Source organism: Cupressus sempervirens, chromosome 11 (genome assembly GCF_028749045.1).
Source record: "Cupressus sempervirens isolate cs-2001-9-10 chromosome 11, ASM2874904v1, whole genome shotgun sequence".
NCBI lineage: Eukaryota > Viridiplantae > Streptophyta > Pinopsida > Cupressales > Cupressaceae > Cupressus > Cupressus sempervirens.
In genome coordinates, this window is record NC_143128.1 from 317,311,464 (window position 1) to 317,328,510 (window position 17,047).

Below are 17,047 nucleotides of genomic sequence, written 5' to 3' on the forward strand. Positions count from 1 at the left end.
ACCCAGTTGATTAAGGAGGGTCTATTTTGGATTTGTAATAGTGGATCAGATGCTCTGTTTTGGCATGACTCCTGGGATGACCACCCACCCATGATCTCTAGCTTTCCTTAGATTTAGCCTCCTTGTCATGCTTGTACTAATGTTGGCTGGTTTAAGGTGGAGCACTTAAAACTGTCAAGCATTTGGGCCAGGTGGAGGTGACTTGTTGGAAGGATTCTCAAGAGTGGCCTATTGGGGGTTCTAAAAAGGATCATGATCTTCTTTCTCATGTGCTGGAAGATAGGTTTTGTAGCTCCCTCAGTGGGAGGGATGTTTTGGCTTGGAGTCCTAGTCCAAAGGGAAAATTCTCTGTGGCTCAGGGCTATGTTGTACTTGACAGGAACCTACATGGTCCAACTGAAGTACACTGGTGGAAGAAGGTTTGGAATTATTTTTCTTGGCCTAAATGTAACATTTTCTTATGGTTGTTAGCTTAGAAGAAATGTCTCACTTGGGAGAATCTTCGCAAAAGAGGCTTCCAGGGACCTTTTGTTTGCTTCTTATGTACGCATAATGAAGAATATATCTCTCACTTGTTTTTTCGCTACCCTTTTTTGAGGGAAATATGGCATAGATGGTGGGAGGCTTGGTGCCATGGTTGTATCCATGCCACTTCTCTCATTGACTTTTGGGAAAGTTTGGGTAGACCTCCAGCAAAGACTTATTTCTTGCAGGTTGCCTAGATGGTTGGACCGGTCTTTATTCTTTGGAACCTTTGGTTGGAAAGGAATCACAGAATCTTTTGTGATTCCAAGTTAGATAGCCTTCGGTTGTGGAGGAAAATTCTTAGTAGGCTTCAAGAGACTATGTTTGTAAAATGTGATATTCTAAAAGTATAGATCTTGGTGATCAAGCTATTGTGAGAAATTTGAACCTGGATGGTAATAACCAGGTACACACTCTTGGAAAAAGGCATTGTTATGGTAAGCAACAGGTATGTAGGGTTGGGAGGTAGACTCATCCCCCGACTGGAATCTTGAAGATCAATAAATATGTCTCTTCTTAGGGAAATCCTGGTCATGCTAGTATTGGTGCTATAGGTAGAAGTAATGATGGTGGGGTGGTTTTTCTTTTCTCTATCTATAAGGGTCAACATTCTAATAATTTGATGGAGGCCCTTGCTATTGAGATTGTTGTTGAGAGAGGATGCTCTTTAGGCTGGAAAAAGATCATATCTGAGTCTGACTCTCAGATTGTTGTTGATATGTTGAATAACCAGAGTTTGGAGAACGTTAATTGGAAATTAGCCTCTTAGGCAAGACAAATTTTAAGTCTTTGTAGTTCCTTGGATTCTATCTCCTTTCGTCATATCCCTCGCGAATGGAACAGAGTGGCAGATTGTTTGGCAAAGTGGGCTTCAAAGAATGTTGATAGTTGGGATATTAGCGGAAGGGATGAATTGCCTTCTGAATATTGTGGGATTATTGATAAGTTGTTATTGGAAGATAGGCATATGTAGTGCTATTGTGGGCCTCTGGCCGTTGCTCTATAATTTGAATTTATTTGAATAAATTTTTACCCCTTTTTCAAAAAAAAAAATTATAACTATAATATTTAATCTAATAATATATAATTTCAAAATTCTAAATTGTGTATTGTTTAACAAATACTAATTCTTGTGTATCTTACTTACATAGCCTAGAAGATAAATTTTAAAGAAATTAAAGTAAAAGATAATATGTATTACTTTAAAAAGTCTATTTATGTATAAAATATGATTTAAATAAGCTTAAAATTCATATTTCTAATTTAGTATTGAATATTTTTCTATAATGTTTTGTAAATTAATTATTGTCAAATGAAATAAATTTGTCCACATAAATTATATTAAAGTTTGTTATGTAAAATAAATAAGCTTTCATATTTTATGGAAAAAAATTGTCTCTATTATTTATTTTTGTATAAGAAATATTTGATGAAGTAAAAATTATCAATATTTGTTAATAAATATTAAGTAATATGTCAAATAAATTCTAATATAACTATATAATAAAATTTGGGTGAAATATGCACTCTAAAAAAATAGCCTCATAAGAGTAGTTTTCTTATGAAGTTGCTAATAAGACTCCAATATTTTAATGGGTTCCCACTTTTGTCCATGAAAAAATCTATTGAAAACTTTTTTTTCTTTTTTTTTGAATTGTTGTTGGTTGAAATTGAACAGTTTAATCAAAAGTGAGTACAAGAGGCCTACAAATACTAATTAATCTACTACAATTACTAATAACTAGATAAATCTTAAAAAATAATAAGAGTTACTTTAAAAGACATTACTTACATTTAAGTAAGATTCTTCCCTTTGAGCCCTATCTTTAGGCTATTCTTCTTCTGTTTCACATTTAATGAATCTTCTTATAGTGTTAGGTGGAAAAGGAATCGTAATTGTGACCTATAATAAAAGTCTGTGTCGAGGAATTATTCTCAAGAACTGCTTCATTACTAGAGTTTGGATCATCAAAACTATGGTCAGTGAGATATTCAAGAGAACATTTTAAAAATGTAAACACACATTTTTTACTCAAAAATCAAAAGACCAAATGCATTCTTATTTTCATGTCAAGGTTCAAAATTTAAAATATTTAAAATATTTCATGCACACTTATTATGAAAAGAATATTCCATATATTTGTAAATGAGAATATAGGAGGAGGTTCTTATAAATGAACACAAGTAGTTCAACAAACATATGCTTTGGTAAATGAATCTCACGATAATGTTCATGATTTGAAATTCAATTGATTAACTAGCAAATTTATAGAAAAAAACTATGCTTGATGCACTGGTTGGTTCATAGACATTAAATGAACAACAATCTCATTATAAGGGCAATTTTATTGTTGAATACTGTTGAGGATAAAAAATATGAGTTTTGTAAAATTCCTTTAATACAAGTAAATTTATAGATAGTTGCATCATACATTTTTTTTCCAGATTTTTTGTCTTAAGAGGAAAAATGTTTTCGTCTTTATAAGTGTATAGTTAAAAGAATTGGAGATGAGGATTACACATGCTTTCTATAGTAGTTTCTTGGGTTAACTTAAAATATTTACATTTGATTTGAGTAGAAGATTTCAATCTTAGAGAGGGAAAAATGTTTTCTCCTCTCTAAGTGTCTAACTAGAACAATTAGAGATGAGGATTTCATATCCTTTAAGACATCATTGTAGGGAAAATGAGCTTAGTTATATCAAGAGGACACGTTTATTTTTTGCCAATAAAATGGTAGCAAAAGTAGATAGATGAAGAGAGAACCCATTCAAATATAGAGGGCTCATAAAGCCTAACATATTCCAAAAAGGAAATCGAGCAATGGTAGCACAAAGAAATGTTTCAAGAATAAGAAACTAAGGCTAGCCCTATGACTACTATGATTTTGAGGAGGTGACTACATGAATGCTAGGATCTTTTCTATCACTGATAAAAAAAACTAGGGCTCTAATTTTGGAAGAAAAAAACCATGACCACAATGTTTCATTGATGAAATGCAAGAAACCAAACAAAAAGTTACTAGGACACAAAGGGAACATTAACACTTGAACCCCCTAATTATTAACAAACTACAAAACAAATTCTATGATAAAACTTGGGCTCCAGTCACACGAAGGACAAATATCACAAAATATAACAACTTAAGTTTGATTAAAGAAATAAAAAATTATAGGGTCATTTACCATATTGCATTTGCAACATGTAAATGATAAAACCATATAGTTAGTTTCCATTCAATGCAATGTCATTGACTATGGTGAGCTAGGTTTTAGTTGTTAAAGACATGTTTGTAGAAAAATGGATTGATAATCATTTAGTAACCAAGGAACAAAAGAAATGAAGAAAAAATATGCAGAACAAACATCTTTAATGCTTGTTTCATTTCCAATTAACAATACGATACTTGAAATTGGGATTGGATTCTTTTAAGTTTTTAAGATTAAACTAATTGGAATTTCCTGTAATGGGCTACTTACTTGCAACATTTCTAGGTTCAAGCTTGAGTTTCCCCTGATTTGAAATTCATTTTGCATCTACTACTCCATAAGGCAATGTCCTTCTAGTTCCACCTTATTGCTATCTACTCACATTCAACATCCTAGGGTCTTGCTTCACTGCACCAATGAGATTTTGTGTCTAATTTAGACTTCTACAAAATGGTAAAGATATTTTAAGGTCATTATCTATTGAGACGACTTTAATTACAAGAACTAAAAATTGAACTCAAATTGTATCTCTAGACAACTTAATAGAAGTAGCAGACATATTTTGATTCATTATGCCCTTAGAAACCAAGTATTCTTTCTCTGGTCCTTCTAATGCATATACCACCATTGTGAGTTTGAATTTCTATATAGCTTAATTATGCATTGTTTCCTTCGCATTTTACATAAAGGTAAAAATAGACAATAAAAAGAACAAAAATGATTACAATATCACACATCTAGAAAATGAAAATAAAACCTAGATTTTTATTAATTTGTAAGTATCCTTGCAACATTACCAATTCAGTACTTGTGCCTATATACTAACTCCAGAGCGATGATCATAGGAAAAAATGAATATTACCAATTTAGTACTTGTAGACTACGCCATGTCATTTCAATCACATAGAATGCAATATGAGAAAAATAAAGAAAATGAGATTAGAAGATAAGGATGAAAGCTATTGATAATGTAAAAAGGATGTATTTTTTGTTTCATTTAGGCATTTGTAGGCCTGAATATGTATTTTCTTCAGGTGTTGCCTTAATATACTATTCAATTAGTGATGGGTTTTTAAAAATTTTGTGGTTGATTTTTTCTAACCCATTGGCTTTTGCTTACATTTTCCAAAATATGAATTTTGGAAATTTGAGAAAGAAGTGAAAATGTTGTATCAATTAAGAGAAGTCAAAATGCACTATATTTCCATGAGTCCATAAGATTAAATTTAGTTTAGAGTCTTTAGATTTGAATGTTCTATTAGTATTTCTATACAAATAGTTAATCATATTTTATAATCCATCTACACATCACAATGTAATAGCAAAGGCCTCATATTTAATTTCTCCTCTTTTTCTATCTTCATCTATTATAACATATAGTGGAGTATGATCTAATAGTGAAAACTAGAAACTATTATGGAGCATGATATAACATATAAGGTTTGATGATTTTTAATCTTGGTAAAGGAATCGATTTAGCAATTTATAAGGACTATTTTTATAGGGCTTTACAAATATGGATGAAAATTTCAATCGGTTTGTGTTTAGCTCCTCCAAATTTCTAAGAGACCACTTTTATTTGAAAGGGACAATTCTTTAAGACTTACAACATGATCAAATAAGGAATGCAAATAAATTTGATTGTTGTCTTAAGCTTACCACGCTTACTTAAAGATTAATAAACTCATTAAGGAAATTCTAATTTCTTATACACCAAATTAGTAATTGTAAATTGTTAATATTTGTACTCTAATATTCCATAGTATTTCTTGTTAATATTAGGAATTTTCTATCTTTCTCAATTCCATATATTACAATTTTCATCCATTTTTTTGTCATTCTACATATTATATTTATGTTTAGTCTCTAATATTGTATACATTTGGTTATCCTACATGGCTTATTTTCTTATCCATGAATGTGTTGCATTGTGTATTATGAATAGGGTGCTTTGCAAAATGAAAGGCCAAAATTGGGATCTACAGTAGTAGCATTTTCTGTGTTGCACTTTTCTAGCCTATTTTAAAGATACATGTTATATATATAGCACTTACTAGAGCAACTCATTTGTTTTCCAATAGGTTGTAGTATGGAAAGAACAACCTTGTTGAAATTATATTCCAATAAAGAGAAGAAAAAACTAAAATGATTCCATACCTAAGAGAATGTTGGGCTTGCTTTTGGATGTATACAATGGTAAAATTTTCCTTCGTGAATATGTAAGTATAGAGAGAATGTCTCCGTACTTTAGGGCACTCTAGAGCTTTCCAAAAACTCTGGGTTACCTACAATGAACTCTAAAAGATAAAGAGAGTTCAATGACTTGCCTTTATATGTGCATAGTTATTTCATAGAGTAAGTCTATGGAAAAGGACCATTATAGATGGGATACATAGGACACATTAGTCCTATATGAAAACATGCACAAGCCATATCAAGTGTTGATAAACATGCATCCAATAAAAGGAATCTAAACAATCTAGTATTTTAGTCCTCATGATCAAACTCCAAAGTAGGTGATTTGGAATATAAAACCTAGATCCATAAAATTGACAACAAAGCATGCAAGGAAGATCCTTGTAATTGATAAATTCAATAAGTATAACAATTATTGGTAAAAATCATACCATGTTGAAGGTCTATAGAATCTTGCATTAAGGAGAAATCTACAACCAATAATAACTCTACCAAAGAAAAAAAATTAAATAATTTTAAGGAGGTTTCTTTACTAGATTATATCAATATCATTTGTTTGAAATATCTTGTGGCACACCCTTATTCAGTCAAATATAGACCAAGCACTTTTGTTATTACTGCAGGGCTTGTATATTATTAGTCACATCCTAAAGCCAACTTTTAATTCACTAATCCTATGGTTCAACTCAATCTCACCATAATAAATGTGATATCAAATTTATCTAGCTCATTCTAGAAATGAAGAATATAAACCCTACCCATTATAATCAGGTGCAGACCTAGAAGCAACTATGAACTCATCAAATTATTGAGGTATGAATAAGCCCAAAAACAAAGAGAATCTTGAGATAAAAATCAACCTAAAGATATTTAGTTTGCAATAGTGCAATATTGTAGAAATCTAATCCCTATAATAACTGCTCATCAAAATCACAGAATATTAGAAAACAATGTGGAATCAGTGTTTTCCCCAATTACAAGTACTAAATTATACAAACTAATAATAAGCTTATTCGAGGCTTCCTCATAAATTGCAAAAACCAAGACATTGAAATTAACTATCAGAAATTTGACTAACATCATAACATAGTGGAAATATGTTGGTTATGCCAACAAAAGTAATAGAAAGCAATAATGATATATATTGTAATGGAAGAAAATATTGTCAAAGCTACAAAATCAGCTATGTAAAATATTATATTTAAAGACTAATACCCAAAATCACAGAGATTAGAGTTCCCACATGAACACAATGCCCACAAAAAATAGAGAACACTTTTTTTTTACTTAAACTTTAAGGCATGGGCCGTCATATAGTTTCTGCATATGCATAAGGTAAATAAAATAGTGCAAACTCTCCACATATTCATTTCACATAATTATTAGTTCCTCCCTATGACAATATTAACTAATGTAATCATTTGATCCAAATTTTGTTATTTGACTAAGTAAATCAACCAATGAAAACAAAGAATTAAGTTTTACTACACTAAAATACAAATTAATTATTCATATTTATTTATAATAATTTGAAAACATGTTTTTCTTGGTTCCTCATTGGTTTGAGCAATCAGAAAAACCATTTTTCTCATAATAAAATGCAAAATTAACGAGATGGTAACAAAATAAAAAATAAAAAGTTTCATACATATATAGAAGCTTCCAATAGAAAGTTCTAATGTTTCTACTTATTTCTCTAGGCCATCATGAATTTCACTAATATTCTTGAGTAGGTTACTGATGCCATAGTGGAAAGCATTGAAATCTCGTTCGTCATATCCTCAACACGATGACCCTAAACAGCCTGACATAGCTATCAACATATACATATGTGAACTCTTCAACGAGGACCTCAAACCCAATCTAGAATCAAAAAATAACTAGAAGTTTTTTTCATTAAAAATAAAAGTAAATGTAGACAAAGATAATGTGGCTTCACATCAAATTTTGTAGAGGTCAAGGTAGATCCATTGTCAATGGAGCATCTTAGCGATCCAAATCCCTTTGACACAAAAGAAGTTAACCCCTTATCAATAAGTATTATTAACTATGATTTAACTATTCTTCTTTTGTTTATTTCCATTATGTAATTTTAGCTCAAAATTTGTATTTGTCATAGATCCTTCCCCTTGGATCCTTAATTTCTATTTGCATTAAACTCAAACTTACATTTTGTCTTAACTCACATTAATTGGGGCTACATAAATAAATAAACAAACCATTTTCTCACATCTTTACCTCATTGGGGTTGAATCTATGCCATGTGCTATCCAATATGGCATAGCTAATAGGCGATCTATGTTGGTTTTGGAGGATACTGGGTGTTTTGAGGGTTTGGGATGAGATTTTTGAGAGTTCGACAAAATTTGCAAAAGTGTCATGTTTTAGAAAATGTGAAAATCTATATGCTTCTATTGAATCCTAAGAGATTGAAGAAAATTCATGTTTTGTTATTGTAAGTTCACCCTAAACATATTGCCATGTACACAATTTTTAGGGTACAATCTTTAATTTTTAAAATATTGTTTACCCTACACATATATGCCCAAATAAATATACATTTCATATTGATTCACATATGTGGTTTTAGTTTTGATACAATAAGTCACGAGTCTTAGTCTAATTGCATAATTTCTTGTATATAAATAAATAAGAGTAGGAACAAAAAAAGAGAGATTAAAGGATAACTAAGAATTAAACTAAAAAATCATGAGACTCAAATCCATGATCTACCACCTTCTAAACACATCATTTACCATCCCACATAACATGCTCTTCAAGAACCATGGATGGAGAACTAGATAGTAACTTGTGATAGAGAAACAAATTAGTAAACAAGAATTAGAAAAGGCCATGGGAGTGGAACCCTTGACCTCATGGATGAGAGAGATAAGTAACTTAACTATTGAGCCATGTGATTTATTTGGTTAGGTTCTTCGTGATAAACTAGATAACCTAGGAACTAATTGGCATTTAAAAAACAAAATAAATAATAAACTAAATGATTTGATTTAATTAATCAAACCTTAGGGGGTGCTAGTTGCAATGGTTGCAACCATTGTAACAACAATTTGTACCCTATAAATTTGTGCTTTCCCAGGCTTGCAATGCTGGATGGCCATGAGATCAATTCTTATTTAAAAAGAATTTCACAAGTTTGCACAAGACAGATGGTTTTCAGGAAAATATAGAGGCTAGATTATCCGAAAAGAAAGTAAAGAAAGAGGTGAGAGGAGCACTCTCTGTAGTAGGCATCCCAACACCTCAGACTTACCTCTCAAAGACTGAAAGTAGGATTTTCAAACCTTTTATTTTCTGCACTCATGAATAATGGAAAAATTAAACTCGATGAATAAAATGTTTAAGTATAAGATATGTAGATTTTATTCTATGATGTATGTTTGCACTTGTTTGTGATTGATCTAGTTGTTATGTGATAATTATCCTTTGTTCCTCCTTACTACATATTGCTCTTTCAGAGTTTGAGTATGACCCTATGGTTTGATGTGGTAGAATATTGTGAGTTGATATTCTATTAGAGAAGGAACAACGTAGGGATAATCATTCTAGTGGTGGAACAAGAATTCCTACTCTATCCGAATCCAAATTGGAAATCCAACCCTTACCATATATTGTATCTTTTTGAGTTTTCTAGAAAAAGTGTACAAGTTGGCTGCACATGCACAAGAGTATTACACATATGCACAATTATGTGTGTATTTCCTAGTTAGTTAGTTATCAGTTGCCTTGTTTGCACATAAGCACAATTATAGAGCACATAAGCATAGTTCTACCTAATAAAAGTGTAGATTTGGTGAACAATAGACAAAAGTGGGTTATAATGCATGTATGCACAGTTTTGCATGACATTTGTGTAGATATAATAAAAGTTCAACAAAACATAATAAATATGTAGGTTTATGACATGAATGTGTCAATGTAGAGTCTTTTACTAGTTCTCACCCTTGATTGAGTTGTGATTTGTGAAAGGACTTTTATTGGACACTAGAGACTTTTCTTGATTTTATGATGTTTAAATATTTCTTGTAATGCATCTTGTATATTTATTTGCATGCGTCTTGTTCTTAGAAGTGGATTTTGATGAGTTGGGGTTTAGGGCTAGGGGTATGGGACCCTAGGTAATTGTTCCCTGTTTCACAATTTGATATTTGGATTAGTGAGTAGGTAGAGGCCCTAGATGAGTGGCTTACCATAGGTGCTAGGTATTGAAAGTGGTTGCCAAAGAATCCTATGTGTTAGAGACCAAAGCCCTGTGCGGACTAGTTCTACATGTGTTGAGGATATAACAAATGAGATTGTTATTATAGATTTCAATGCTTTCCACTATGACATTAGTCGCACGAAGGGCCATCTTGATTTTGTAACCTACACATGAATATCGGTGAAATTCATGCTAGCCTAAAGAAATAAATAGAAACACTAGAACTTTTTAGTGGAAGCTTCCATATTTGTATGGATTTTTTTAATTTTGTTATTATCTCATAATTTTTTTAAAAGAAAAATAAAATTTCTAATTACTCAAACCAATAGAAAATCAGGAAAATTATATTTTTAAATAATTAAAAGTTAATTATAATAAATAACCATTATATGAAATTATTTTCAGTAGTTAACAAAATTTAAATCAAATGATATGATGATATGATAGATTTTAATGACGTCCATGAGACTAAAGTAGTCTATGGGACCCATGCAATCACCCTCCCGAGTTAGGAGCGAAACTAGTCAGTTGCAAAGTTTTGGTTAACTTGTCTCTCCTTCTCTGAAGTTTGATAATCAAATCCATTGTTCTCTTCACTTGATCTTCCTCGAATAAATAGTTGAAGTCCTTGTTCTGCAAATTTTTTGTATAACCAGATCTAATGTTGTTGTAAGCCAGGCACTCCTTGACAAAGTGCTGCTCTGTCTCAACTGTTCCCATATTACAAAATAAACATGTTTTGTCTGCCCACTCTTTCTTTGGAACTTGCCATCTACCAATTTCACATCGCAACTGATGTGAACTAGTTCTAAGTTGTGTCATCAACATTTTTTCTTTCCAGTTAATAGGTGCTCTTATACAGGCCTTTTCATCATGACTAGAAGTGGGATTAAATTCTTTAATGTAATAAGATTTTTTCCACCTTATGTGTCTTGTCCACAGAATATTGCATAATTTTTCATTGATAAACTTCTTTATTTCTTTAATGTTATCCAAGCGAGTTTGGATGTTGATATCCCATTTTCGCATCTATTTGTCATTTTGTTTCATCCATGTGCTTTTCTGCCTCACAAGTTTTTCCTCTATGACCAACTTGGGCCAACGATGTGTTTCCAGACCTTGGGTTTTCTTTAAATAGCTTAGCATCCGGACCAATGTGACGGCTTCTAATGGAAAGGAACCCACCTCCACCAAAAAGATCTCATACAAAACTGTGTTCTTGACTTTAAGATTGCATGTGATGAAGTGTTTTTGAATTCTTTCTACTTGCCGCCATTTCTGTTTGGACATACTACCACCCCACACTTCACATCCATATAGAAGAACTGAAGTGACCAACAAACCAAAAAGAGTTTTCACGATCATCCTATCCCATAATTATGTGTTCCTGTATTTGTTTTGTAAAGAGTATAATGCCTTCTAGCCCCCTTGGATCCTTTTTGATCTGCAAGTATCCCAATTGAGTTTGTTATGAAAATCAATGCCCAAGTATTTGTACTCTTCCACAATCTCAAGGGGGCTAATTTCAAACAGAAACTCGTCTTGTATGCCCCTATTCTTCTTTAGCGAGAAGATCGTAATTTTGGTTTTGCTAGTGTTAACTTGCATTCCTACCTCATGACAAAAATTTTCTAGTGCTTTCAAGTGCTCTTTCAAACTTTTAGTTGTTCTAGCAAGAATTATGAGATCAGCTGCATATAAGAGCAATCTTATCACAAAGTGGGTCAGCCGCACCCCCTCACCATTGGTCTTGTTTATCCACTCTTTTAACTTGTCAATATAGAGTCCGAATAATGTTGGAGATAGCGGACACCCTTGCTTAACCCCGATGTTGCTGTCGAAATCTTCTGATAGCCCTTATGTCGTTATGATTTTAGCTTTGACTTGCTCATATAATCTGTAAACCATTGACCTAAGTTCTTTAGGAACTTCCAACTCTTCCATTCTATCCCATAATTTATTACGCGACACTATGTCAAATGCTTTTTAAAAGTCCACGAAACAACAAAAAGCCTCGTTCCCCGAAGTGTCCCAAACTTTCTCTATCAAGTGTCTGAGAGTGATGTCGTGATCTATAGTAGAGTGTTTTAGTCTAAAGCCTGCTTGCCCTTTTGCACGTTTGCCTTCTGTTTCAACCTAGTTGCTGATTTTTTGTTCTACCAAGTTGCCAAATAGCTTGCCAAATAGTGGATTGATCATGACGGTTTGGTAATTAGAAGGATTGTTTATATCTCCACTTTTGTGGAGTGGGATCACCACACTTGTTGTCCATTTTACAAGGAAACCTTCTCTATTAATGCTATTGAAAATCTTAGTGATGTGTGGTGTGAGGATTTCAGCACCCCATTTTAAGTATTCAGCTTGTAGCCCATCTATATCTTGCACTTTACCAATAGCTAACCTCCTTATGCCTTGAATAATATCCTTTTCATTGAATAACTCCCCTATAGTCTCTATTTCCATAGTTCTACGTTCTCCTAGATCACACTCATAGAGAGTCTTGGCATATTCCAGCCATTTGGTTCCTGTTATGTTGTTCTCTATCTGAGTTTTTCTCTGCTGAAGCTCTTTCCAAAACTTTTTGGGGCTGCTTTTACCAAGATTAATCAACTCGATTCTTCTCTTGTTCACATACTCTTCTTTCTTCTTTTTAATCAGTTGATCATACTCCTTTCTACTTTCTTTGTTCATGTTCTTTTTCCAATTCCTTTTTGCCATTTTGCACTCCTCATCAAACCACAGATTGGCCGAAAAAGTGTTCTTGGCTTCTCTTGTGGCCCTAGATCTTTTACACTCCTCCAGTACTTTAATGATAGTAAGAACAAGATTATCCTTGTCCATGAAATGTTGTTTATCAGATTCGGGATGGTTTCGTGGAACCCTAGATAGTTGCAAAAGAGAGTCTTGGAAAGTATCATGATTTTCTTGTGTCATTAAAACTTTGCCGATCGAAATCATCTTCCTCTTTTGTAAAGGTTTTGGGGCAATATGTTGATCTTTAAAGTGAGTGGCCACCCTTATCAAGATGGGGTTATGATCAGATTTTAGCTCCATGGGGCAATCGTCTATTTCAAAGTTAATTGTCTTTGCGACATAGTTTTGCGAGCATATTACATAATCAACAACACTTTGTCCATTGTATCTTTTGCATGTGATTCCACTTGATTTAGGCCACTTTTCTATACCATTGCATATGACCATGTTATATAGGTAACATAAGCCTAGTAATTCAGCACCAAAATGATTAATCTTTCCCATGTTATTTTGTGAAGATCTTTCCCATTTTTGTGTCCCTTCTTCTTCGAGCCAAACTGGGTCTCTGCTTTCATTGTAACTCTCCTTAAGATTGAGAGTTTGCTTGTTTGCTATTCTAGCATTGAAATCCCCTATTATCATTATTTCCCTTAAAGAGCTAAAAGCTGCTATGTCTTTTTTGAGTGCAGCGAATGGGTCTTCTCGATCCAATCTATGTTTTTAATACATTTTTGAGCCTTTTGGGGCGAAGTAATAGACAACCACCCTTGTAGAAATCCGATTCTCTGTTATTTTTATCCAAATATATTGCTTGTTTACATCTTCTTTCTCTAAGTTTACAAATTTGCTCCAAGTTTCTTTTATTAGAATGGTGATGCCTGTATGCCCCTTACCATTATCTATCTTCTCATTCCACAATGATACCTTCTTATAGCTTTCAAAATCTAGAACCCTACATCCATCATGTTCATGAGTCTCGGTAAGCATAATGATGTCATTATCTTTAACTATCGGCCCTAACCCAGGTCCTCTTCTCCAAGGATAACCTCTATAGTTCCAGCTAACTATAGTTAAATGTTCCTGGGTGGGCCCGAGTTCCTATTTATTGCATGTGATTTTGTCGTTGATTTGGGCTTTGCCATTTTGTAGCCACGCCCACTTGCCGTTTTCTCTTGCTGTTTTCACTTTTTCCCATTCCTTCCTCCTTTCTTCTTGCTGAGTTACAGTGAGGTCATCATCAAGATATATGTGTGTGCTTCTAAGAAACTTCCTCTTGCTGAAAATGTTGTTTTTATCCCATATATTCGTCATTGTCACTCTAACATGTCTGTCTTTGCCTCCTCTAATCCATTTTCTGATTCTTTGTGCTTGTATGGTTGTTCCATGCCAGTCTAATTGGTCTTTAAAGAAGTCTTTAACTAAATCCGTTGTTTTCTCCTGTTCTCCATAGTTTCGTAGCCCTTTGATGACGATATTTGCTACTTTCTCATTTCTTTCTTTTTCCTCTCTAATCTGTCTCCGAACTTGTTTTTCTACGTTGTCAATAGGAGTGTTTGCTAGCCCCTTTACTATGTTAGCCCATGATCTAACTTCTTCGATTTGTTCTCTGAGTTGATTCTCTTTTATTTCCATATTGGCCATGGCATCTTGTATATTTTTCATTTGTGGGTTTTTGTCTCCTTTCGTAGCCTCTCCTTCTCCTGTAGTACTTGCTGCTATCCTCTTTTCTCCTACTTCTTTCTTTAACAATATTAATTCGTACTCTCCTTCTTCCATATTAAATTGCAATTTTTGAATTTGTTCTCTAAGTGACTTGACCTCCGTTGCTAGCTTCCAGTTATCCTCAACAACTCTTTTCATTGTGATACTTTCTATTTGACTCCTCTCTTCAAGTGCCCACACCCTTTCCTTCATAGCTACCAAATCGTTCACAAAGATGTCTGGATAGCACGTCATAGGTGTCTTTGTGGGGCTGTAATTATTTGGCAGTCCATCCTCCACTGTGTCTATCACCTGAGAATTATCTGTCTTCCCTTTACCGTTAATATCTCTGATATTATCAAACCGCTTAATTGTTTTAGAGATTTCAGTCGGCCTCAGACTTTGTTCTCCCTCTATTGTGCTGTTTGGGGTTTGTGGAATCAGTTTCGGAAGTAAAGCTGCTAACTTCCCTCTTTTTGCATTTTAAAACTTTCGTATCTTTCTCTGCCTAATTATTCTTTTATATTGTTTGGCATTCACATAGATGTAGTTTCCTCCTGTGGGTGGTCCGCTGGCTTGTGAGAAGCTCAGATTGTTTGTGGGTAAATTACCATTTTTCCCTCCAAGATTGAATGAACTCGTGTGTTTGGCTAAGGGTCCCGAAAGAATGAGGAAGCTCCCTTGATTCCACTTGATAATGCTGCTATGCATTAAACTATCCCCGTATGTCAGGACCAAGCCACTGTTACTAGAGATGTCATTGTGTTTTGTAGCTTCTCCTAGACTTGTTTGCTGTTCTGCTGTTACGGGTGCCCTGACTATCTGATTCTCTGCCACCCTATTACTGTTAGATCCTATGTTTTGTAAGGTGGACCCATCTAGTTCTGACTGTGCCTCTCTTATCTTTGGTTGATCAATCAATGATACTTGTACAAGTATCTTCTCTGCAGATGTTTCTGTGATTTCCTCGTTTGTTCCTTCCATGAGGACTATATCGTTCTCACTGGTGCCTTGTTATAGATTCTTTATGGTGTTTTACCATTGTAAATTTACCAATGCCAGGAGAAGTAACAAAGAAAACCTGAACAAGTGCAGAATCAGATGTAAGAAAAATGAAAAAGGCGTACCTGGGATCTGCCTGTCTGCTTATTGGAGGCATATAATGTTGTCTTCAAATGAAACCGAATTGGAGCCCACTGAAAAAGAGGGACACTATAGCAGACAAAATCATCATCTGAAAGCCCGCAAATATGGACCCACTAGTAGTAGCAAAGCCTTTAGCACTAGATGACTGATCCTACCGATTACCAAGACTACCGACCAAACCCCTAAATCTGCCCCTGCACTGATCAGCCGATAGAGACCGCGTCATTATTTCCTTTTCTCCCTCCTTAAATTTCCTGTCCCGATACCGTGCCTTGTAGCTGTTTGCTGATTGCGGATCAAAATTCTCCTTGGTAGGCGCTTCTTGTGGACTCTACGCTAAATGAATACATAAGTTATCATAAGAACCCCGATGATAATCTCTCTTTCTATATCCCCGTAGACAGCGCTATCCATGATTAAGTGACATTATGTATACCTTCATCGCAGAATCTCTTCGATGTGATTTTGAAGCATGTGACGCTCCATTAAACCCAAACATCATTGCTAACTCTCTGAAAACATCCAACGTGCCATGAAATTGGAACGTCCCGGACAGTAGCGCGAATTTAACATCATCTACTTCTGAATCTTTCCGAATTCTGCATGCGTGGAACCGAGCAATTATGGAGGCGATTGCAAATGGGAATGGCGGTACGAGTACAAATGTGAATGAGAAACAACCTAAGAGAATTGGACGGAGCTGTGAAATTTGTGGGCACAAAAGAGCTGCTCTTCGGAGACCCAAAACTGGCCAGCAGGTATTCATACTCTATCTGCAATTTATGTTTTCCAACTGTGTTCCTCTTGAAGTTACTTATCTATGAAATAGCTCTTTTCTTTTCCCTTTTCTTTCTTTGAAAATCATGAAAAATAGTCCGAGGCTTTCTTGAAAAATCTGAGCAAAAATTGTGTTCATATTAGAAGATTGCATCCTGTCTACCATGATTTTAAAAGGTCTCGTTTCCACTATATTGTCTTTGATATAACTCATTTGCAACCAATTAGTAGATAATAATGTGAAAATGGAGGTATTTGTAGTTGGGGGTTCGGGACTGGATACTGGGTTTCGGGCGAGTAAGGTTCGAGGCATAGATAGGTGAGGACATGTTTTGTATTGTTTGAATAGCAGTCCACATTCGAACTGCAAAGGGACGAGTAGATCCATCAGTGGGACATACCAACGGTAACGAGATGTTTTAGGTTTAAGTATTAGGTGGTCCTGTCAAAAATTATACGTGTTATCAGACTCAGATAACACAATATATCAAGTTGACATAGATCAAACTATAAAGAA

General features: G+C 34.0%; 1 protein-coding gene across 1 annotated transcript in view; it reads left to right on the forward strand.

Moving 5' to 3' along the window:
* The first annotated feature begins 15,894 nt into the window (after positions 1-15,894).
* The window catches only part of ROL5 (repressor of lrx1), a 135,199-nt gene continuing 134,046 nt past the window's right edge, over positions 15,895-17,047 (forward strand). The window contains exon 1 of the mRNA XM_089808643.1: positions 15,895-16,511. Coding sequence (XP_089664769.1) covers positions 16,377-16,511 — 135 coding nt within the window. The 5' untranslated portion in view covers positions 15,895-16,376. The remainder of the gene's footprint in view (positions 16,512-17,047) is intronic.